Source organism: Nerophis ophidion, linkage group LG02 (genome assembly GCF_033978795.1).
Source record: "Nerophis ophidion isolate RoL-2023_Sa linkage group LG02, RoL_Noph_v1.0, whole genome shotgun sequence".
NCBI classification, from domain to species: Eukaryota; Metazoa; Chordata; class Actinopteri; order Syngnathiformes; family Syngnathidae; genus Nerophis; species Nerophis ophidion.
This window is the reverse complement of record NC_084612.1, coordinates 80,775,480-80,801,847: the sequence shown is the minus strand read 5'-3', so window position 1 is coordinate 80,801,847 and position 26,368 is coordinate 80,775,480. Positions and strand designations below refer to the sequence as shown.

Sequence of the window (26,368 nt, the reverse complement as noted above, 5' to 3'; positions counted from 1 at the left end):
TAAAATCTATTTATTATTCTTTACAAAAAAATAATAATTTACTTGAACATTGATTTAAATCAGGGGTGTCACACTCATTTTAGATCGGGGGCCACGTGGAGAAAAATCTACTCCCAAGTGGGCCGGACTGACAAAATCACGGCACGATAACTTAAAAATAAAGACAACTTCAGATTATTGTCTTTGTTTAAAAATACATCAAACACATTCTGAAAATGTACAAATCATAATGATGTTGGGTTTATTTAGTATAAAATCAATTATTATTGTTCATAAGTCAACTTATTGGTGGGAATTTTCGATCCATCAAAATAAATTACCAGATGTTATTTATGTAGCTTGATCATTTTCCTTAACTGACGTACTAACATCATGTGGTTTATTTCGTACATGTGGCATCATCTACAAAGATACAAATAATTGCTATTGCGACATCCAGTGGACACATTTAGAACAGCTGTTTGTTTCACTCCAAAAAATTCAGGTACATTTGACACTCCTGATTTAAATTGTCAGGAAAGAAGAGGAAGGAATTTAAAAGGTATGTGTTTAAAAATCCTAAAATCATTTTTTAAGGGTGTGTTTTTCTCTGTGAAATTGTCTTTCTGAAAGTTATAAGAAGCATGGTTAAAAAAAAATAATAAAATAATGTATTTAAACAAGTGATGACCAAGTCTTTAAGATATTTTCTTGGATTTTCAAATTCTATTTGAGTTTTGTCTCTTTTATAATTAAAAATGTCGAGCAAAGAGACCAGCTTGCTCGTAAATAAATACAATTTGAAAAATAGAGGCGGCTCACTGGTAAGTGTTGCTATTTGAGCTATTTTTACAACAGACTGCATCTGGCTCTCGGATAAATCTGAGATGACACTGCTTAACAGGATAAGTAATTAATAATGCCACTTGTAATCAGTGTTAAACATAACATTCAAAATATAAAACATTTTCATGCATTTTTACGTTCAAGAAGTTGCATTAATGGTAAGAAGTAATTTATTTATTATTGGTTAGTGTTGGTCTTGCCCTCCTGGGGGGGTTTTCAGACCACCAAGCACTGACATGAGAGCCTGTTTTAGGGTTAAAATATTGTTGTTGTTTTTTTTCAATTAGTCTCTCAGTTGCTTTCCAGCAATTGTCTTTTTCTCTTTCGTCCTCACTCGCGCTCTGGCTCCAGCCCCAACTCTGTCTCTCCTCCTGGCTGCTGCTTATAACAGAGCGACAGGTGGTTAGATAAAAAAAAGGCCCAGGTGGGCCCTCTACACACCTGTCGCTGATTTCGAGGCCGGTCCTGGCAACATCCCGCTTTGCTGCAGGCCCACAGGCCACGCCCCCTCCACAGTTAACTTCAGAATAACAATGTTAATACAAAGAATAAGAAACTTAATATACTCTGGAAATGTTGGTCTTACTTTAAAATGCATGCGTTTAGTTGTGTTCAGTGTTTAAAAGAATATTATATGGCTCTTAGGGAAATACATTTAAAAATATTTGGCTTTTGGCTCTCTCAGACAAAAAGGTTCCCGACCCCTGGGCTAGCGGGAAACTCATCTGGTCCTTACGGGTTTTTCAGACCACCAAGCACTGACCTGAGAGCCTGTTTTAGGGTTAAAATATTGTTGTTGTTTTTTTCAATTAGTCTCCCAGTTGCTTTCCAGCAATTGTCTTTTTTTCTTTCCCCCTCACTCGCGCTCTGGCTCCAGCCCCAACCCTGTCTCTCCTCCTGGCTGCTGCTTATAACAGAGCGTGTGAATTGTGTTAATTATATTTATATAGCGCTTTTCTCTAGTGACTCAAAGCGCTTTATTTACATAGTGAAACCCAATATCTAAGTTACATTTAAACCAGTGTGGGTGGCACTGGGAGCAGGTGGGTAAAGTGTCTTGCCCAAGGACACAACGGCAGTGACTAGGATGACGGAAGCGGGAATTGAACCTGCAACCCTCAAGTTGCGTCATAGCTCTACCAACCGAGCTATGCCGCGACAGGTGATTAGATAAAAAGGCCATCTACGCACCTGTCGCTGATTTCGAGGCAGGTCCTGGCAACATCCCGCTTTGTTGCAGGCCCACAGGCCACGCCCCTTCCACAGTTAACTTCAGAATAACAATGTTAATACAAAGAATAAGAGACCTAATATACTCTGGAAATGTTGGTCTTAGTTAAAAATGCACGCGTTTAGTTGTGTTCAGTGTTTAAAAAAATATTATATGGCTCTTAGGGAAATACATTTAAAAATATTTGGCTTTTTGGCTACGCACCTGTCGCTGATTTCGAGGCAGATCCTGGCAACATTCCGCTTTGCTGCAGGCCCACGGGCCACGCCCCCTCCACAGTTAACTTCAGAATAACAATGTTAATACAAAGAATAAGAGACCTAATGTACTCTGGAAATGTTGGTCTTACTTAAAAATGCACGCGTTTAGTTGTGTTCAGTGTTTAAAAAAATATTATATGCCTCTTAGGGAAATATATTTAAAAATATTTGGCTTATTGGCTCTCTTCAGACAAAAAGGTTCCCGACCCCTGGGCTAGCGGGAAACTAATCTGGTCCCTACACTATTATATAAAATGCATTCTGCTATTAAACCACTAGATGGCAATAGAATCCACACATCGCTACAAGACGCGAAGAAGAAATCCGACTCTTCTACTTCCTGGTTGCCTTTTTTTTTTTTTGCCTAATCTGCGACGCAAGCTAACGTTTCTTTTTTTGATTTATTTTGTTTTTATTTTCATTTTTATCGCGGTTTGAAATAAAAATGCTGCGAGGTTTCGGGTCCTGGCTGGGGTTGGAGGACCCGGCTGAGGAGGAAAAGCAGGTAGAAGCCCAAAATGAGGTAAACAAACCGCAATCAGCAGTTGGCCAACAAGACGCAGGAGAAGAGCAGGAGGAAAACAACAAAGGACTAGGAGGTGAGGCACTTATATTATCCCACTAAATCGATTAAAATCACTGATTAATATCGATTTTAAAATCTCCAACCTTTGCGTACTGTGGTTATTAGGCATTAACTGCTCAACAACTCCTGTTTGTTTGCTTCCGGGGTGACGTCATCGTCACTCACATCACGTTGATCACAATCAATAACTTTAATTCAGTCGATGACACGTTAAAGTTGACGTTTTTGAGAGCCAACCCGACATAATCTACTGCATTTAAAGCCAATACAAGGTGAACTGTCGTTTTGAACACGACTTTGGTACAGGGGTGCAAAATAAAAATTAAAAAAATAATTTATTTACATTGAAACCAGTACTAACAGACAGGCTTTACAGTCAGGCAAAAAAGTATTTAGTCAGCCAGCGATTGTGCAAGTTCTCCCACTTATAATGATGACAGAGGTCTGTCATTTTCATCATAGGTACACTTCAACTGTGAGAGACAGAATGTGAAAAAAAATCCAGGAATTCACATTGTAGGAATTTTAAAGAACTTATGGTGGAAAATAAGTATTTGGTCAACCATTCAAAGCTCTCACTGATGGAAGGAGGTTTTGGCTCAAAATCTCAGGATACATGGCCCCATTCATTCTTTCCTTAACACGGATCAATCGTCCTGTCCCCTTAGCAGAAAAACAGCCCCAAAGCATGATGTTAGCACCCCCATGCTTCACAGTAGGTGTGGTGTTCTTGGGATGCAACTCAGTATTCTTCTTCCTCCAAACACGACGAGTTGAGTTTATACCTAAACGATCTATTTTGGTTTCATCTGACCACATGACATTCTCCCAATCCTCTGCTGTATCATCCATGCATCCATTTTGGTATAAACTCAACTGGTGGTGTTTGGAGGAAGAAGAAAACTGAGTTGCAATTCAAGAACTCCATTCCTACTGTGAAGCATGGGGGTGGAAACATCATGCTTTGGGGCTGTTTTTCTGCTTAGAGGACAGGACGATTGATCCGTGTTAAGGAAAGAATGAATGGGGCCATGTATCGTGAGATTTTGAGCCAAAACCTCCTTCTATCAGTGAGAGCTTTGAATGGTTGACCAAACACTTATTTTCCACCATCATTTACAAATAAATTATTTAAAATTCCTACAATGTGAATTCCTGGATTTTTTTTTTCACATTCTGTCTCTCACAGTTGAAGTGTACCTATGATGAAAATTACAGACCTCTGTCATCATTTTAAGTGGGAGAATTTGCACAATTGGCGTTGAGCTGCAAAAAGTTAGCGGACATCCATTGTTTAATTTCATTAAGACTCGCCTCCAGCTGACTACAATCCGGCGTGTTGGTCAGCTTCAGGGGCAGGTAGAGTTTTCCTTAACACAGATCAATCGTCCTGTCCCCATAGCAGAAAAACAGCCCCAAAGCATGATGTTTCCACCCCCATGCTTCACAGTAGGTATGGTTGTCTTGGGATGCAACTCAGTATTCTTCCTCCAAACACGACGAGTTGAGTTTATACCTAAAAGATCTATTTTGGTTTCATCTGACCACATGACATCCTCCCAATCCTCTGCTGTATCATCCATGTATCCATTTTGGTATAAACTCAACTCGTCGTGTTTGGAGGAAGAAGAATACTCAATCAATCAATCAATCAATGTTTATTTATATAGCCCCAAATCACAAATGTCTCAAAGGACTGCACAAATCATTACGACTACAACATCCTCGGAAGAACCCACAAAAGGGCAAGGAAAACTCACACCCAGTGGGCAGGGAGAATTCACATCCAGTGGGACGCCAGTGACAATGCTGAGTATGAGAAACCTTGGAGAGGACCCCAGATGTGGGCAACCCCCCCACCCCAGGGGACCGAAAGCAATGGATGTCGAGGGGGTCTAACATGATACTGTGAAAGTTCAATCCATAGTGGCTCCAACACAGCCGCGAGAGTTCAGTTCAAAGCGGATCCAGGACAGCAGCGAGAGTCCCGTCCACAGGAAACCATCCCAAGCGGAGGCGGATCAGCAGCGTAGAGATGTCCCCAACCGATACACAGGCGAGCGGTCCATCCTGGGTCTCGACTCTGGACAACCAGTACTTCATCCATGGTCATCGGACCGGACCCCCTCCACAAGGGAGGGGGGGGACATAGGAGAAAAAAGAAAAGAAACGGCCGATCAACTGGTCTAAAAAGGGGGTCTATTTAAAGGCTAGAGTATACAGATGAGTTTTAAGGTGAGACTTAAATGCTTCTACTAAGGTGGCATCTCGAACTTTTACCGGGAGGGCATTCCAGAGTACTGGAGCCCGAACGGAAAACGCCCTATACCCCGCAGACTTTTTTTGGGCTCTAGGAATCACTAATAAGCCGGAGTCCTTTGAACGCAGATTTCTTGCCGGGACATATGGTACAATACAATCTGCAAGATAGGCTGGAGCTAGACCGTGTAGTATTTTATACGTAAGTAGTAAAACTTTAAAGTCACATCTTAAGTGCACAGGAAGCCAGTGCAGGTGAGTCAGTATAGGTATATATGTATGTATATATGTATATAAAGGTATATACAGTACAGGCGTAATGTGATCAAACTTTCTTGTTTTTGTCAAAAGTCTAGCAGCCGCATTTTGTACCAACTGTAATCTTTTAATGCTAGACATGGGGAGACCCGAAAATAATACGTTACAGTAGTCGAGGCAAGACGTAACAAACGCATGGATAATGATCTCAGCGTCTTTAGTGGACAGAATGGAGCGAATTTTAGCGATATTACGGAGATGAAAGAAGGCCGTTTTAGTAACGCTTTTAATGTGTGCCTCAAAGGGGAGAGTTGGGTCGAAGATAATACCCAGATTCTTTACCGAGTCGCCTTGTTTAATTGTTTGGTTGTCAAATGTTAGAGTTGAATTATTAAATAGAGGTCGGTGTCTAGCAGGACCGATAATCAGCATTTCCGTTTTTTTGGCGTTGAGTTGCAAAAAGTTAGCGGACATCCATTGTTTAATTTCATTAAGACACGCCTCCAGCTGACTACAATCCGGCGTGTTGGTCAGCTTTAGGGGCATTTAGAGTTTTCCTTAACACGGATCAATCGTCCTCTCCCCTTAGCAGAAAAACAGCCCCAAAGCATGATGTTAGCACCCCCATGCTTCACAGTAGGTGTGGTATTCTCGGGATGCAACTCAGTATTCTTCTTCCTCCAAACACGATGAGTTGAGTTTATACCAGATCGAGGTCTGTTGATGGTCATGTTATACTTTTTAAATTTTCTAACAGTTGCACCAATGGTTGTTACTTTGATTCCCAGCATCTTGCTAATGTTTTTGTAGCCCATTCCAGATTTGTGCAGGTCAACAATCCTGTCTCTGATGTCCTGAGAGAGTTATTTTGTCTTACCCATGTTGGAGAGCTTCGAATCTGTCCGAGTCTCTGATCAGGTGTCTTTTATACAGGTGATTAGTTAGAAAATGTGTCTTCAATTCAGTCTTCAATTCCCAAGTTGATTGGGAGTGTCTAACTGCTCTGTGAAAGCCAGAAATCCTAATGCACACTAGGGGATCAAATACTTTTTTCCTTCAATGGAATACAAATCAATTAAAATATATTCCTTAAAGTTACTTTCTGGATTTTCTTTTTGATATTCTATCTCACCATGTTTAAATACATCTACCATTAAAAGTATAGAATGATCATGTCTTTATTAGTGGGCAAACCAACAAAATCAGCAAGGGATCGAATACTTTTTACTCTCACTGTGTATGTATATATATATATATATATATATATATATATAAATAAGAGAAATACTTGAATTTCAGTGTTCATTTATTTACACATATACACACTCACATAGCACTCATTTACTCATTGTTGAGTTACGGGTTGAAGTGTCCATCCCTGTTCTATTCTATGTCACTATTTTTCTAACCATGCTGGAATATTTCATCTCTCCCTAGCATGGCTCAAAACGTACAGTAGATGGCAGTATTTTCCTGTTTAAGAGTGTCACAACATTGCTGTTTACGGCAGACGAAAATGTGACTGCTGTTGTGTGTTGTTACCGCGCTGGGAGGACGTTAATGAAACTGCCTAACAATAAACCCACATAAGAAACCAAGAACTCGCCCTCGATCATTCTACAGTTATAACGTCATTGGGCAGGCACGCTGTTTATATTGTGGGAACGCGGACGTGAAAACAGGCTGTCGACACGTCACTTAGGTCCGCATGGAGCTGGAGGGGGCGTGGCCTCCAGCTCCGCCTGAATTTTGGGAGATTTTCGGGAAAAAATTTGTCCCGGGAGGTTTTCTGGATAGGCGCTGAATTTCGGAAGTCTCCCGTGGCAAGTATGGATATAAGTATCATTTTTCTGTGATAAATAGTAAGAAAGTTATGGGCTATTAAAACCCAGGGTTCGGAGAAAATGCGCCCTGTACAAAATATTGCGACGGAGCACGCATGCGCATATACGCTAAAGGTTTCCTCGAACAAAATAACCATAGCAATGAAAGGTTAAAAAAAACATTGCTATATTGTGGTTATTTTTTTAGCATTATTGTGTGAATGCTCTAAAGCAGGGGTGCCCATTACGTCGATCGCAAGCTACCAGTAGACCGCGGGGGGTGTGTCAGTCGATCTCCAGCCAGGCTTTTAAAAAAAAATAGACCTAAAAATGAGTGATCATCAATCTTCACCAAGACGTCACTTAAATGACATTCACGGTACCGGAGGGTCTTGTGAGATGACGCTGGCTGCTGCAAGATCATTATTATGAAAATATGACCGAGAGGAAGGCGAGAAACACTTTTTATTTCAACAGACTCTCGCGCCGTACCTTCCGTCAAAACTCTAAAGGCCGACTGCACATTTCCTATCTTCACAATAAAAGCCCTGCTTCATGCTGCCTGCGCTAACTAAATACAGAGTCTCGGAAAACTGGCGTGCACAAGCGATCCCTCAGAAAGCTGGCGTGCACATCACTTGTGCACGCCAGCTTTCCGAGACTCTTATTTTGTTAGCGCAGGCAGCATGAAGCAGGGCTTTTATTGTGAAGATAGGAAATGTGCATTCGGCCTTTAGAGTTTTGACGGAAGGGACGGCGCGAAAGTCTGTTGAAATAAAAAGTGTTTCTCGCCTTCCTCTCTTGTCATTTTTTCATAATAATGAACTGGCAGCAGCCAGCGTCATCTCACAAGACCCTCGGGTGCCGTGAATGTCAATCAAGCAAGCTACGGAATTTGCCGCCAATGTTTTTCTTGTAAAGTGTATGGAAGCTGGATGAATGAGATGCCAAAAACCAACCACTTTCATGTGGTATTGTACAGAAAGGACAACTTTTTTTCCTCCTCCATTTGAAAATGTGGGCGTTATCATCATTACTGTCTGATTCCAATCAATGCAAGTCATCAGAATCAGGTAATACACCAACTTATATTCTTGTCTTTGTGAAAGAAAGACATCTATATGTGTTACACATGCTTGTATTATCATTAAACACATTTCACTTGTTTACAAAAATGTCTCTTTCATAAATAAATAAATATAAATGATATAAATGAGGTAGATCCCCTCGAGTTGGTCAATTGAAAAGTAGCTCGCCTGCAGAAAAAGTGTGGGCACCCCTGCTCTAAAGCATTTGTGTCAAACTCTGGCCCGCCGTGTATTTTCATTTGGCCCTTGAGGCAATATCAAATTAACCTTAGAGCTGGCCCGCCGGTTCTAAGGAGACTCCCAAATTTCGGTGCCCCTCACGAAAATCACAGGGGGCAACCATTCTCCCAAATTTCTCCCGATTCCCACCTGGACAACAATATTGGGGGCGTGCCTTAAAGGCACTGCCTCAAGCGTCCTCTAAAACTTTTCGTCATGTCCGCTTTAACCACGTAGAAACAGCATGCCGGCCTAGTCACATGATATATGTGGCTTCCACACACACACACTAATGCAATGCAAGCTTAGTCAACAGCTATACAGGTCACACTGAGGGTGGCCATATAGACAACTTTAAGACTGTAAAAAATATGCGCCACACTGAGAACCAACACTAAACGAGAATGACAAGCAAGAGTGGCCGTGCGCAACCCGAGGGTCCCTGGTTCAACCCCCACCTAGCACCAACTTCGTCACGTCCGTTGTGTCCTGAGCAAGACACTTCACCCTTGCTCCTGATGGGTGCTGGTTAGCGCCTTGCATGGCAGCTCCCTCCATCAGTGTGTGTGAATGGGTAAATGTGGAAGTAGTGTCAAAGCGCTTTGAGTACCTTGAAGGTAGAGAAGCGCTATACAAGTACTACTCATTTATCATTTATTTATTAAATTCCGGGAGAACATCCGCACTGTAACACAACTTAAAACACAACAGAACAAATACACAGAACCCCTTGCAGCACTACCTCTTCCTGGACGCTAGAATATAAACATTTATTATTAGCCTGTGGGAAAAGTTGATTTTGATATTTACCTGAGAAGGCTGCAAATAGAAAAGAGGCATTCAATTACTGTTTAAATTGGATTTGATATGTCATTGCTATTTTTAAAATATTAGTATTATTTGGGCCCTGCGATAAGGTGGCGACTTGTCCAGAGTGTACCCCGCCTTCCGCCCGATTGTAGCTGAGATAGGCGCCAGCGACCACAAAAGGGAATAAGCGGTAGAAATGGATGGATGGAAGTCTGGCTTGTTCAATATTCAATGCAAAACTTGTTTGGGTTCCTATTAAAAGGTTAATTTGTTCAACCTTGGCCCGCGGCTTTGTTCAGTTTAAAATTTTGCCCCACTCTGGATTTGAGTTTGACACCCCTGCTCTAAAGCATTTGGTTTCCTACACCAAAACTTATTTTTCTCTAGATTTTGGCGTGCTCTACCTTGCAAATTTTTCACTTGATTCAAACCATTCCAACTTTAAACTGTTCCGCCTATTCGTTAATCACAGGCTTTCCCTTGACAAATTCCAAAAAATTCTCCAGATTTCCCAGAATTCCAGGTTTTTCCGGGACATTTTACCCATTCAAAATTAATTTTCTTCAAATAAAAAACAATTTTCAGCAGGTAAAAAAATCATTCCCAAGTATAACAACAATTTTGTTCAAATAAAAAAACAATTCACCAGTGTAAAAACATTTTTTTTTAAATACATTTGCAAGTAAACAATTTTAACAAGTAAAAAACTAATTCCCATGTATACAAATATTTTTTTCAAATGAAATAATTTCCAAGTATACACATTTTTTTTAAAGTAACAAAACAATCCGCAAGTATACAAATCATTTTCTTTATATACATACCTTAACTGGTTCCAAACGGTGTCTGTAACGCGGCAGTAAAACGGCTGATCAAACCAAACAGAAGCCCTCGTCATGGACCCACTAGCTGCGGAGGCTAGCTCTCCAATCAGCTGAACGGACTCAAAAACTCCACGGTGATGAATTTACTGAGGAATTTGTGAAACTGAAACAATACAAACAGACTAACACAGACACTCGTAAATGTGTTAGCGCATTAGCGAATGCTATCAACGCTAGCTCGGTTACATTATGGTAGCACATACAGATATGTTTTCACTCATCAGACATGGGATGGTTTAGTAAGTCCATTTTCTACAAATTGTCCCTTTTGAGGTCGGGTGGTGTGCTGGAGCCTATCTCAGCTGCATTCGGGCGGAAGGCGGGGTACACCCTGGACAAGTCGCCACCTCCTCACAGATAGACAACTCCACACTCACATTCACACACTAGGGCCAATTTAGTGTCGCCAATCAAACTATCCCCAGGTGCATGTCTTTGGAAATGGGAGGAAGCCGGAGAACCCGGAGGGAACCCACGCAGTCACGGGGAGAACATGCAAACTCCACACAGAAAGATCCCGAGCCCGGGATTGAACCCCGGGACTATTCAGGACCTTCGTATTGTGATTGTTTTAGTTATATTGTAAGAAATCCAAACATTGCTCGCAGTGATGAATGAAGAATCCATACGAGTAGAAACGCTATAAACGGCTAGACCGGACGGCACTTTTAATCCGGGTTGAACACACCTATTCAGTGGTTTTGCTTGTTTGTTTTTGGCATTTTTTTAACCGTCAGCAAAGCAACTGTTTGTAAGCCTTGTGGAGGGGGTCCAGTCCGATCCGGTGGCCATGTACTGCTTGCCTGTGTATCGGCTGGGGACATCTCTGCGCTGCTGATCCGCCTCCGCTTGGGATGGTTTCCTGCTGGCCCCGCTGTGAACGGGACACTCGCTGCTCTGTTGGATCCGCTTTGGACTGGACTTTCGCGACTGTGTTGGATCCATTATGGATTGAACTTTCACAGTATCATGTTGAACCCGCTCGACATCCATTGCTTTCCTCCTCTCCAAGGTTCTCATAGTCATCATTGTCACCGACGTCCCACTGGGTGTGAGTTTTCCTTGCCCTTATGTGGGCCTACCGAGGATGTCGTAGTGGTTTGTGCAGCCCTTTGAGACACTAGTGATTTAGGGCTATATAAGTAAACATTGATTGATTGATTGATAAGCCGCAGGGTTCAAAGCGTAGGTAAAAAGTAACCCAGAATTTACGGTAATTAGCCGCTCCTTTTGTTGTGCCTTATTTCTGTCTACGTGGGAGGTCCACTTCAGGTCTTGTGAGATCTTAGATCCCAAGAACACGTGCGAGTCCACAGTAGACATTGATGTATGATGTCGCAGTGTCAGTGAGTTCGTCATGACTTTTTGATGCATCTTCAAAGACCCTTCCATCAGAACCAGTAAAGCAGGCCAGGACCTGCTGCTTTGAAGCCTTTTGATCGTCTCTTTACAGTCCTTACTAAAGGCTAAACAGCGATCAGAGTGTCCTAAAAAGCCGCACCGGGGAACAGAACGATAAGAGTCCTGTATTACCGTGTAGCCCAGGAGTGCCCATTACGTCGATCGCGAGCTACCAGTCGACCGCGGGGGGTGTGTCAGTCGATCTCCAGCCAGGCTTTTAAAAAAAATAGACCTAAAAATGAGTGATCATCAATCTTCACCAAGACGTCACTTAAATGACATTCACGGTACCGGAGGGTCTTGTGAGATCATTATTATTAAAATATGACCGAGAGGAAGGCGAGAAACACTTTTTATTTCAACAGACTCTTGCGCCGTACCTTCCGTCAAAACTCTAAAGGCCGACTGCACATTTCCTATCTTCACAATAAAAGCCCTGCTTCATGCTGCCTGCGCTAACTAAATACAGAGTCTCGGAAAACCGGCGTGCACAAGCGATCCCTCAGAAAGCTGGCGTGCACATCACTTGTGCACGCCAGCTTTCCGAGACTCTTATTTTGTTAGCGCAGGCAGCATGAAGCAGGGCTTTTATTGTGAAGATAGGAAATGTGCAGTCGGCCTTTAGAGTTTTGACGGAAGGGACGGCGCGGAAGTCTGTTGAAATAAAAAGTGTTTCTCGCCTTCCTCTCTGTCATTTTTTCATAATAATGAACTGGCAGCAGCCAGCGTCATCTCACAAGACCCTCGGGTGCCGTGAATGTCAATCAAGCAAGCTACGGAATTTGCCGCCAATGTTTTTCTTGTAAAGTGTATGGAAGCTGGATGAATTAGATGCCAAAAACCAAGCACTTTCATGTGGTATTGTACAGAAAGGACAACTTTTTTTCTCCTCCATTTGAAAATGTGGGCGTTAACATCATTACTGTCTGATTCCAATCAATGCAAGTCATCAGAATCAGGTAATACACCAACTTATATTCTTGTCTTCGTGAAAGAAAGACATCTATATGTGTTACACATGCTTGTATTATCATTAAACACATTTAACTTGTTGACAAAAATGTCTCTTTCATAAATAAATAAATATAAATGATATATATAAATGAGATAGATCCCCTCGAGTTGGTCAATTGAAAAGTAGCTCGCCTGCAGAAAAAGTGTGGGCACCCCTGGTGTAGCCGTAGCCCAGTGTGCTTGCTCCCCTGCTGTCGGTTTTGGGGAAGTTTGTGGAATGATAAGCGGGGAGTCAGGATAAATATTCGATGTTAGGATAAATATTTGCTAAAATTGGAAGCAAGTGCTATTTCCTAATAATGATAATTATTTAATAAAAAATATACTAGAATTGGAAGCAGGCGCTGTCATTTCCTAATAATGAAAGCAACATGTTTGTTATGACCCGCTGCCCGGATCATATTTAGATTTAGATTTTTGAGTCCTTTTGTGTTTTCTGTTTGTGTTGGACTCATTCGGTTCCAGTGTGTGCACTTCTCAGTTGGTTACCATGGTTACTTGATTTCCACCTGCCTTGCACGCCCACCTGTTACTCATCAGAGACTCTATTTAAGCCTACCTAACGGTAGGCATAGCTCGGTCGGTAGAGTGGCCGTGTCAGCAACTTGAGGGTTGCAGGTTCGATTCCCGCTTCCGCCATCCTAGTCACTGTCGTCGTGTCCTTGGGCAAGACACTTTACCCACCTGCTCCCAGTGCCACCCACACTGGTTTAAATGTAACTTAAGTGAAGTGAATTATATTTATATAGCGCTTTTCTCTAGTGACTCAAAGCGCTTTACATAGTGAAACCCAATATCTAAGTTACAATTAAAGCAGTGTGGGTGACACTGGGAGCAGGTGGGTGAAGTGTCTTGCCCAAGGACACAACGGCAGTGACTAGGATGGCGGAAGCGGGGATCGAACCTGCAACCCTCAAGTTGCTGACACGGCCGTTCTACCGACCGAGCTATACCGCCATGTATTCATATTGTGATGAATCCATGGCCTAAAGGACATAAAGGGATTGTGTGTATAGTCTGTGATATCATGAATAACATAAAGGGATTGTGTGTATAGTCTGTGATATCATGAATAACATAAAGGGATTGTGTGTATAGTCTGTGATATCATGAATAACATAAAGGGATTGTGTGTATAGTCTGTGATATCATGAATAACATAAAGGGATTGTGTGTATAGTCTGTGATATCGTGAAGAACCCAACAGAAGTAGTGGGTTTGAGAATCAGTGCATAAATGGCTTCCTATGTCCATCCCATAGCTATACCGCTCGGTTGGTAGAGCGGTATAGCCATGTAAAGCGCTTTGAGTCACTAGAGAAAAGTGCTATATAAAAATAATTCACTTCACTCAACTTTGTTATCACTTGTTCTGCCTTCATTGTGTTTGCCGCATGCAATCTGTCGACGTGAGTTTTCTGCCCAGTATCGAGTTTTTGCCAAGTGTTTTGTCTATCTAAGTCTTGTTTGTTTTCTGTGCTAAGTGTTTAGCCTTAGACTCGAATGATGTTGTGATTTATTTTATTTTATATGCTAGGCTAAGCCACAGCGCCTCGTGTTATCTTTTTTTTTTTGGAAACTGAATTTAATATGGAAAAACATGAAAAAAAAAAACTGCAACCTGCACGCATCCGTTTTTGTTTGTCGTGTGACTTTTATGATTTACGATAAATCAATCATTTCCTACCTCACGCCTTGGTCCGGAGCCGTCCGTCTTGCATTCCGGGAGACCTCGTCTACACGTGACAGAAAACACAAAAATACTCCAAAATCTAAATTAAAATATGATCCGGGCAGCGGGTCATACAAATTTTAAAGTACATGCAGACGACTCATGATACTTCACATAATCCATCCATCCATCTTCCTCCGCTTATCCGAGGTGGGGTCGCGGGGGCAGCAGCCTAAGCAGGGAAGCCCAGACTTCTGTCTCCCCAGCCACTTCGTCCAGCTTTTCTTGGGGGATCCCGAGGCGTTCCAAGGCCAGCCAGGAGACATAGTCTTCCCAACGTGTCCTGGGTCTTCCCCGTGGCCTCCTACCGGTCGGACTTGCCCGAAACACCTCCATAGGGAGGCGCTCGGGTGGCATCCTGACTAGATGCCCGGGCCACCTCATCTGGCTCCTCTCCATGTGGAGGAGCAGCAGCTTTTCTTTGAGCTCATCCCGGATGTCAGAAATTCTCACCCTATCTCTAAGGGTAGAGGAAGCTCATTTTGGCCGCTTGTACCCGTGATCTTGTCCTTTCGGTCATAACCCAAAGCTCATGACCATAGGTGAGGATGAGAACGTAGATCGAGCGGTAAATTGAGAGCTTTTGCCTTGCGGCTCAGCTCCTTTACGGTAATTAGCAGCTCAAATATACCTACAAAGGAGGCATAATGATGCAATATGTACACACACCTCGCCTACATAGCATGTAGGAATCGATTAGCTTGTGGTCAAAGATTGATCAAATATGGCGGATTAGCACTCCAACAAGTCAATAACATCAACAAAGCACACGTTTGTGCATTCACGCACAGTACAAAACGTTTGGTGGACAAAATGAGACCAAAAAAAGACTCCCTTTTTAGACCAGTTGATCTGCCGTTTCTTTTCTTTTTCTTCTATGTCCCACTCTCCTTTGTGGAGGGGGTCCGGTCCGATCCGGTGGCCATGTACTGCTCGCCTGTGTATCGGCTGGGGACATCTCTGCGCTGCTGATCCGCCTCCGTTTGGGATGGTTTCCTGCTGGCTCCGCTGTGAACGGGACTCTCGCTGCTGTGTTGGATCCGCTTTGGACTGGACTCTCGCGACTGTGTTGGATCCATTGTGGATCGAACTTTCACAGTATCATGTTAGACCCGCTCAACATCCATTGCTTTCCTCCTCTCCAAGGTTCTCATAGTCATTATTGTCACCGACGTCCCACTGGGTCATTATTGTCACCGATGTCCCACTGGGTGTGAGTTTTCCTTGCCCTTATGTGGGCCTACCGAGGATGTCATAGTGGTTTGTGCAGCCCTTTGAGACGCTAGTGATTTAGGGCTATATAAGTAAACATTGATTGATACACCTCGCCTACATAGCATGTAGGAATCGATTAGCTTGTGGTCAAAGATTGCTCAAATATGCCGGATTAGCACTCCAACAAGTCAATAACATCAACAAAGCACACGTTTGTGCATTCACGCACAGTACAAAACGTTTGGTGGACAAAATGAGACAAAGGAGTGGCAGAAAACACGTCTTTCTGTGGCAGCAGCATCAGATAAATTTGTACATGTAAACAAACTACGATGAATTCAAGGATCGCTGAAATTAGGAGGACAAAACGCTGCTTGGCAAATCCTCTCATCAGTGAAGCATGTATAACATACACAGTGGCATTTCTAACAGGAAAGTTTGTGTCATGTTTGTTCTCCTACACAAAATATATGAAAACAAAAAATATCGATACAGCGTCCGCCTGTCGATCTCAAAATCTACTCTTCCCTAATTAAAAAAAAAAAAACAAATCAGTACATCAGGAGGTTGCCTACAGCCACAACGTTGTTGGTTTTTTTAAATATTCAGCAACTTTGCGTTTAATTGAATTGAGGCGTGGAGTTCTTGACAATGTATTTGCCCGATACGATTGCATTGTGGCGAACGTGCAATGAGTATAAATGCAGCGATTAAGCCTTCTTCCTTCCTTTCTTCAAGACTACATTTTCAGCTTTGCGTCCAGCGTGACCAAGAAGATCACCGACTCGGTGGCGGAGACCTCGCAGACCATCAAAAAGAGCGTGGAAGAGGGCAAGATCGACGGCATCATCGACAAGGTGTGTTGTCTTCACAACAACAGTATGTACATAATAATGAAATGCAGTGAAGTTGTCACGTTGTGTAAATGGTAAATAAGAGAATACAATGATTTGCAAATCCTTTAAACTTATATTCAATTAAATAGGCTGCAAAGACCAGATATTTAACGTTCGAACTGGAAAACTTCATTTTTTGCAAATATAAGCTCATTTGGAATTTGATGCCTGCAACATGTTTCACAAAAGTTGGCACAAGTGGCAAAAAGGACTGAGATAGTTGAGGAATGCTCATCAAACACTTATTTGGAACATCCCACAGGTGAACAGGCTAATTGGGAACAGGTGGGTGCCTTGATTGGGTATAAAAGCAGCTACCATGAAATGTTCAGTCATTCAAAAACAAGGACGGGGCAAAGGTCACCACTTTGTCAACAAATGCGTGAGTAAATTGTTTAAGAACAACATTTCTCAAAGAGCTATTTTAGGGATTTAAGATTTGGGGATATAATGCTACAATTGTATAAGGAGTAAACTTTAACCAAATAACCAGCCGACAAAAAAATATGCAACCATGAATTGATTAACATAGACCCCGACTTAAACAAGTTCAAAAATGTATTTGGGTGTTAACATTTAGTAATCAATTGTACGGAATATGTACTGTACTGTGCAATCTACTAATGCAAATTTGAATCAATCAATTAAACCACATGCTTAAAAGCAAACCCAAATAAGCAACCACACATTCAAAAGCTAGCCCAAATAGACAACCGAGCGTTTAAAAGCAAGCCCAAAAAAGCAATAACACGTTCAAAAGCAACCCCAAATAGACAACCAAGCGTTTAAAAGCAAGCCCAAATTGGCAACCACACGTTCAAAACCATGCCCAAATAGGAAACCAAGCATTTGAAAGCAAGCTCAAAAAAGCAATAACACGTTCAAAAGCAAGCCCAAATAGGCAACCACAGTTTCAAAAGCGAGCCCAAATAAGCAATTACACATTCAAAAGCAAATGCAAATAGGCAACCGCATGTTCAAACAAAGCCCAAATTAGCAACCACCCATTCAAAAGTAAGCCCAAATAGGCAACCAAGCGTTTAAAAGCAAGCCCAAAAAAGCAATAACACATTCAAAAGCAAGCCCAAATAAGCAATCACATGTTGAAAAGCAAGCCCTAATAAACAACCACATGTTGAAAAGCAAGCCCAAATAGGCAACCACACGTTGAAACGCAAGCCCAAGTAAACACAGGTTCCAACGCAAGCCCAAATAAGCAACCACACGTTTAAAAGCAAGCCGCAATAAGCAACTACACATTCAAAAGCAAGCCCAAATAAGCAACCACACGTTTAAAACGAAGCCCAAATTAGCAACCACGCATTCAAAAGCAAGCCCAAATAAGAAACATGTTCAAAATTTTGCCCAAATAAGCAACCATTCGTTCAAAAGCAAACCCAAATAAGCAACATGTTCAAAAGTTAGCCCAAATAAGCAACAACACATTCAAAAACAAATGCAAATAGGCAACCACATGTTCAAACAAAGCCCAAATAAGCAACCACCCATTCAAAAGCAAGCCCAAATAAGCAACCACACATTCAAAAGTAAGCCCAAATAAGCAACCACACATTACAAATCAAGCCCAAATAGGCAATCAAGCATATAAGAGCAAGCCCAAAAAAGCAATAACACGTTGAAAAGCAAGCCCAAATAGGCAACCACACAATCAAGCGCAAGCCCAAATAAGTAAACACAGGTTCCAACACAAACCCAAATAAGCAACCACACATTTAAAAGCAAACCCAAATAAGAAACATGTTTAAAACAAAACCACAAAATAAGCAATCACACATACAAAAGGAAATGCAAACAGGCAACCACATGTTCAAACAAAGCCCCAAAAGGCAACCACGCATTCCAAAGCAAGCCCAACTAGGCAACCAAGCGTTTAAAAGCAAGCCCAAAAAAGCAATAACACGTTTAAAAGCAAGCCCAAATAATCAACCACATGTTGAAAAGCAAGCCCAAATAGGCAACCACATGTTCAAACGCAAGCCCAAATAAGTAAACAAAGGTTCCAACGCAAGCAACCACATGTTTAAAAGCAAACCCAAATGTGAATTAGTGAATTATATTTATATAGCGCTTTTTCTCAAGTGACTCAAAGCGCTTTACATAGTGAAACCCAATATCTAAGTTACATTCAAACCAGTGTGGGTGGCACTGGAAGCAGGTGGGTAAAGTGTCTTGCTCAAGGACACAACGGCAGTGACTAGGTTGGCAGAAGCGGGAATCGAACCTGCAACCCTCAAGTTGCTGGCACGGCCGCTCTACCAACCGTGCTAAACCGCCCCATATAAGAAATAAGAAACATGTTCAAAACTAAGCCCAAATAAGAAACATGTTCAAACAAAGCCTAAATAAGCGACCTCCCATTCAAAAACAAGCCCAAATATGCAACCACACATTCAAAAGCAAGCCCAAATATGCAACCACACATTCAAAAGCAAGCCCAAATAGGCAACCACACGTTCAAACGCAAGCCCAAATAAGTAAACAAAGGTTCCAACACAAGCAACCACATGTTTAAAAGCAAACCCAAATAAGAAACATGTTCAAAACTAAGCCCAAATAAGAAACATATTCAAACAAAGCCCAAATAAGCGACCTCCCATTCATAAACAGGCCCAAATATGCAACCACACATTCAAAAGCAAGCCCAAATAAGTAAACACAGGTTCCAACTCAAGCCCAAATAAGCAACCACACGTTTAAAAGCAAGCCCCAATAAGCGACCACGTTCAAAACTGAGCCCAAATAAGCAACCACATGTTGAAAAGCAAGCCCCCATAGGCAACCACACGTTTAAAGTGCAAGTCCAAATAAGTAAACACAGGTTCCAACGCAAGCAACCACATCTTTAAAAGCAAACCCAAATAAGAAACATGTTCAAAACTAAGCCCAAATAGGAAACATCTTCAAACAAAGCCCAAATAAGCAACCGCCCATTCAAAAACAAGCCCAAATATGCAACCACACATTCAAAAGCAAGCCCAAATAAGCAACCACACATTCAAAAGCAAGCCCAAATAGGCAACCACACATTCAAAAGTTAGCCCAATTAAGTAAACAAAAGTTCCAACGCAAGCAACCACATGTTTAAAAGCAAACCAAAATAAGAAACAACATGTTCAAAACTAAGCCCAAATAAGAAACATGTTCAAACAAAGCCCAAATAAGCAACCGCCCATTCAAAAACAAGCCCAAATATGCAACCACACATTCAAAAGCAAGCCCAAATAGGCAACCACACATTCAAAAGTTAGCCCAATTAAGTAAACGAAAGTTCCAATGCAAGCAACCACATGTTTAAAAGCACACCAAAATAAGAAACATGTTCAAAACTAAGTCCATATAAGAAACATGTTCAAACAAAGCCCAAATAGGCAACCCCACATTCAAAAGCAAACCCAAATATGCAACCACACATTCAAAAGCAAGCCCAAATAAGCAACCACACGTTAAAAAGCAAGCCCAAATAGGCAACCACGCATTCCAAAGCAAGCCCAAATAGGCAACCACACATTCAAACGCAACCCCAAATAAGTAAACACAGGTTCCAAAGCAAGCCCAAATAAGCAACCACGTTCAAAACTAAGCCCAAATAAGCAACCACATGTTGAAAAGCAAGCCCCAATAGGCAACCACACGTTTAAAGTGCAAGTCCAAATAAGTAAACACAGGTTCCAACGCAAGCAACCACATCTTTAAAAGCAAACCCAAATAAGAAACATGTTCAAAACTAAGCCCAAATAGGAAACATCTTCAAACAAAGCCCAAATAAGCAACCGCCCATTCAAAAGCAAGCCCAAATAGACAACCAAGCGTTTAAAAGCAAGCCCAAAAAAGCAATAACACGTTCAAAAGCAAGCCCAAATAAGCAACCACATGTTGAAAAGCAAGCCAAATAGGCAACCACACGTTCAAACGCAAGCCCAAATAAGTAAACACAGGTTCCAACGCAAGCAACCACATGTTTAAAAGCAAACCCAAATAAGAAACATGTTCAAACAAAGCCCAAATAAGCAACCGCCCATTCAAAAACAAGCCCATATAGGCAACCACACATTCCAAAGCAAGCCCAATTAAGCAACCACACGTTGAAAAGCAAATCCTAAAACACCAACTTGCAAACTTTGCGAGTGACTTTCAACTAAAACTCAAGAGAATGCTAGCAGCTCTAGGAACTGCAGCTAGGAACCAAAGTAGACAAAATCGCAGTTGAGTAGTTTGTGTCACGGCCCGGTTGCCAAAAACGAGGACATGGCATGATGTCATTGATGCTTTGTTGTTGTTTACTTGACTTGCAGACCTTTTTAGGAGACTTTCAGAAGGAGCAGGAGAAGTTTGTCCAGGAAAACAAGGCCAAAAGATCAGGTATAGACCCACAGAAAAATTGAATAAGAGCGGCGTTGAATTTGTCGATGTTTCTCCAGAAGCAGCAGTGCCTCCATGGGTGGGCTACAACGAGGAGGAGACCATCCAGCAGCAGATCCTGGCTCTGTCCGCCGTGAGTGACGTCATTTATTACCTTTCAAGTTGGATCTGAAGCCCCCATGAAGCTACGCTGTTCTTTCCCCACGTCAGGACAAGCGCAACTTCCTGCGCGACCCCCCGGCCGGCGTCCAGTTCCACTTCGACATGGAGCAAATGTACCCGCTGGCCGCCGTCATGCTGGAGGAAGACCAGCTCCTCAACCGCATGCGCTTCGACCTGGTGCCCAAACTGTGAGTGGACTCGCAAAGTGCTGGCGAACGCGTGGCTGACCCCGCCTCTCTCCGACAGCGTGAAGGAGGACGTCTTCTGGAGGAACTACTTCTACCGCGTGTCTCTGGTCAAGCAGTCGGCGCAGCTGACGGCGCTGGCGGCACAACAGCAGAAGGACGGCGAGGACAGGGGGCCCGCCGTCTCCCCTGACGACGTGGTCCTGAGAGGTAGGATTGGTCTATTTATTAGGCACACTTTTTGCCTGTGAGTCACTTTGTCGCTCTGGACTGTCCCGACAGACAACGTCAGGCCAAAAACTCCACCTGTGTCCATCGGTGACATGCAGAAGGTAACACACATTATTACATCACACATGCACACTGTAACACATTATTACATCACACATGCACACTGTAACACATTATTACATCACACATGCACACTGTAACACATTATTACATCACACATGCACACTTTAACACATTATTACATCACACATGCACACTGTAACACATTATTACATCACACATGCACACTGTAACACATTATTACATCACACATGCAAACTTTAACACATTATTACATCACACATGCAAACTAAAACAATATTACATCATACATGCACAATGTAACACATTATTACATCACACATGCACACTAAAACATTATTACATCATACATGCACAATGTAACACATTATTACATCACACATGCACACTGTAACACATTATTACATCACACATGCAAACTAAAACAATATTACATCATACATGCACAATGTAACACATTATTACATCACACATGCACACTGTAACACATTATTACATCACACATGCAAACTTTAACACATTATTACATCACACATGCAAACTAAAACAATATTACATCATACATGCACAATGTAACACATTATTACATCATACATGCACACGGTAACACATTATTACATCATACATGCACACTGTAGCACATTATTACATCATTCATGCACATTGTAACACATTATTACATCACACATGCACACTTTAACACATTATTACATCACACATGCACACTGTAACACATTATTACATCACACATGCACACTGTAACACATTATTACATCACACATGCACACTGTAACACATTATTACATCACACATGCACACTTTAACACATTATTACATCACACATGCACACTGTAACACATTATTACATCACACATGCACACTGTAACACATTATTACATCACACATGCAAACTTTAACACATTATTACATCACACATGCAAACTAAAACAATATTACATCATACATGCACAATGTAACACATTATTACATCACACATGCACACTAAAACATTATTACATCATACATGCACAATGTAACACATTATTACATCACACATGCACACTGTAACACATTATTACATCACACATGCAAACTAAAACAATATTACATCATACATGCACAATGTAACACATTATTACATCACACATGCACACTGTAACACATTATTACATCACACATGCAAACTTTAACACATTATTACATCACACATGCAAACTAAAACAATATTACATCATACATGCACAATGTAACACATTATTACATCATACATGCACACGGTAACACATTATTACATCATACATGCACACTGTAGCACATTATTACATCATTCATGCACATTGTAACACATTATTACATCACACATGCACACTTTAACACATTATTACATCACACATGCACACTGTAACACATTATTACATCACACATGCACACTGTAACACATTATTACATCACACATGCACACTTTAACACATTATTACATCACACATGCACACTTTAACACATTATTACATCACACATGCACACTTTAACACATTATTACATCACACATGCACACTGTAACACATTATTACATCACACATGCGCACTTTAACACATTATTACATCACACATGCACACTTTAACACATTATTACATCACACATGCACGCTTTAACACATTATTACATCACACATGCACACTTTAAAACATTATTACATCACACATGCACACTGTAACACATTATTACATCACACATGCACACTTTTAACACATTATTACATCATACATGCCCCCGTTACACATTATTACATCATACATGCACACTTTAACACATTATTACATCACACATGCACACTTTAACACATTATTACATCACACATGCACACTTTAACACATTATTACATCACACATGCACACTGTAACACATTATTACATCACACATGCACACTTTAACACATTACATCACACATGCACACTTTTAACACATTATTACATCACACATGCACACTTTAACACATTATTACATCACACATGCACACTTTAACACATTATTACATCACACATGCACACTTTTAACACATTATTACATCACACATGCACACTTTAACACATTATTACATCACACATGCACACTGTAACACATTATTACATCACACATGCACACTTTAACACATTATTACATCACACATGCACACTTTTAACACATTATTACATCACACATGCACACTTTAACACATTATTACATCACACATGCACACTTTAACACATTATTACATCACACATGCACACTTTTAACACATTATTACATCACACATGCACACTTTAACACATTATTACATCACACATGCACACTTTTAACACATTATTACATCACACATGCACACTTTAACACATAATTACATCACACATGCACACTTTAACACATTATTACATCACACATGCACACTTTAACACATTATTACATCACACATGCACACTTTAACACATTATTACATCACACATGCACACTTTAACACATTATTACATCACACATGCACACTTTAACACATTATTACATCACACATGCACACTTTAACACATTATTACATCATACATGCACACTTTAACACATTATTACATCACACATGCACACTTTAACACATTATTACATCACACATGCACACTTTAACACATTATTACATCACACATGCACACTTTAACACATTATTACATCATACATGCACACTGTAATACATTATTACATCACACATGCACACTTTAACACATTATTACATCACACATGCACACTTTAACACATTATTACATCACACCTGCACTCATGCAGCCCTGCAGGCGGTGACGCAAAGTAAGAAAATGTTTTGTAAAGAATAGGTTGCAGACCAAAACAAAATGTGCCGCTCGTCCCTCAGCCTCCTCACGAGGAAGACGAGGAGATATCCACCAGCCCCGGCGTCTCCGAGTTTGTCAGCGACGCGTTCGACTCGGCGGCCATCGACCGCGAGGACCTGAGGAAGGAGATGGAGCAGCTGGTGCTGGACAACACGGACAGCCCCACCGACGGTCAGCACCAGGTTATTTTTCACCCCGGCTGGTCTCGAGCCGTCCTCACCCTCTCTCCCCCTCTCCTCCCCCCCAGAGGAGCACGCGGACTGGGAGAAGGAGCTCCAGCAGGAGCTGCAGGAGTACGAGGTGATGACGGAGGCCGACGGCAGAGACAGCCAGTGGGACCTGGAGATCGAGGAGATGCTGCAGGCTGACGACCGCTAGACGTGAATAAGTAACCTTTTTTTTTTTTTTTTTGGCCTTTAAACATTCGCCCACAAACAAACTTTGCTTCTTCAGGGCTTATCATACATCCATGGAGACTAAATACATCAAAATGAAACTCATTTTAGATCCAGCTGTTCGCATTAAGAAACAATTACACCACATCATGTCTTGTCAAAGCCTCTTCTTGCTCCACAATGTTGAGGGAATTGACTTGCAAGATATCTTTCATCTTCTTCCTGCAGATAACGCCATCAAAACACATACTTTTTTTCTCAATTAGTTTTTTCACGCCCCCCCCCATGGGGACATAATTTGTTCACGCCCCTCCTAAAAGCTGCAGCACTGTTTTGTTCTTCTTCCTGCCTGCAGATAACGCCATCAAAACACAAGCTTTTTTTCTCAGTTTTTTCACGCCCCCCCCCATGGAGACATTATTATTTTTTCACACCACTTTTTTGTTCTTCTTCCTGCAGATAACGCCATTAAAACAAAAGCTTTTTTTCTCAGTTTTTCACGCCCCCCCATGGGGACATTATTTTTTCACGCCGCCCCCAAATGCTGCAGCACTTTTTTTCCCTCCTTCCTGCAGATAACGCCATCAAAACACAAGCTTTTTTTCTCAATTTGTTTTTTCACGCCCCCCCATGGGGACATTATTTTTTTCACGCCCCCCCTAAAAGCTGCAGCACTTTTTTTTCCTCCTTCCTGCAGATAACTCCATCAAAACACAAGCTTTTTTTTCTCATTGTTTTTCACGCCCCCCCTCCATGGGGACATTATTATTTTTTCACGCCCTCCCTAAAAGCTGCAGCACTTTTTTGTTCTTCTTCCTGCAGATAACGCCATCAAAACACATACTTTTATTTCTCAATTTGTTTTTTCACTCCCCCCCTGCCCCCATGGGGGACATTTTTTTTTTTACGCCCCTCCCCTAAAAGCTGCAGCACTTTTTTATTCTTCTTCCTGCAGATAACGCCATCAAAACACATACTTTTTTTCTCAATTTGTTTTTTCAAGCACCCGCCCTTACCCCCCCCCAATGGGGACATTTTTTTTTTTTCACGCCCCCCCCACCCCATTAATTTAGATACATTGGCTACCCTGATATTAATTATTTATCCGCACAAACCACTCTGAGTTCCTGGCGCCAGCACATACAAGTCACCTAGTTGAAGACTCTCACGGACATGGTTTTGTGAGCAAACCACAGTTTGACACAGGCTTCTCTAATATTCAACATACTGTATCCGATGTCTTGGGTTAAAAGTTTCGGCCAAGAGGCGAAGATTGCAGGGTTTTTTTCTGTGTTTTTGTTTACTTTAGTGACCCGCTTCAATCCAATACCGTTTAAAAAAAAAAAGCCCCAGAAAAAAATATCACTTCTGATAGCAAATTGTGGGTTTTTCCTGAATTAGTCTCTTTGGTAATGACGGGGAAAGGACGCCAGAGGGCGCCACAGTAACAAAAATAGTCTCACTAATATTTCCACTGCTCCTTTGTGCTGGCTTGTACAGTAAACCTTTAAAAGTCGAATGTAAAGTAAGTTGAATCCTGTAAATAAAGACAATATTAAAAAACGA

At 41.5% G+C, this 26,368-nt stretch overlaps 2 protein-coding genes across 2 annotated transcripts in view; one reads left to right on the top strand and one right to left on the bottom strand.

Annotated features, from left to right (window-relative positions):
• phospho2 (phosphatase, orphan 2) overlaps positions 1-3,059 on the bottom strand; it is a 22,270-nt gene extending 19,211 nt beyond the window's left edge. Inside the window, exon 1 of the mRNA XM_061892398.1 lies at positions 2,986-3,059. The gene's annotated coding sequence lies outside the window, so the exon portion shown is untranslated. The remainder of the gene's footprint in view (positions 1-2,985) is intronic.
• Positions 2,635-26,368, top strand: syap1 (synapse associated protein 1). The gene is made up of 9 exons (XM_061892387.1): positions 2,635-2,915; positions 16,343-16,461; positions 20,814-20,880; positions 20,940-21,013; positions 21,091-21,230; positions 21,289-21,437; positions 21,510-21,559; positions 24,428-24,578; positions 24,655-26,368. The coding sequence occupies exons 1-9, from the start codon at positions 2,762-2,764 to the stop codon at positions 24,783-24,785; spliced, it is 1,035 nt and encodes a 344-aa protein (XP_061748371.1). The 5' UTR covers positions 2,635-2,761; the 3' UTR covers positions 24,786-26,368.

What these genes read in the sequence shown, in the direction of transcription:
- syap1 (XM_061892387.1), top strand. Translation starts at nt 2,762, where the DNA reads ATGCTGCGAGGTTTCGGGTCCTGGCTGGGGTTGGAGGACCCGGCTGAG. An exon ending in AAACAAGGCCAAAAGATCAG is followed by an intron (nt 20,881 to 20,939) that starts GTATAGACCCAC and finishes ATGTTTCTCCAG; the next exon opens with AAGCAGCAGTGCCTCCATGG. An exon ending in TGACGACGTGGTCCTGAGAG is followed by an intron (nt 21,438 to 21,509) that starts GTAGGATTGGTC and finishes CTGTCCCGACAG; the next exon opens with ACAACGTCAGGCCAAAAACT.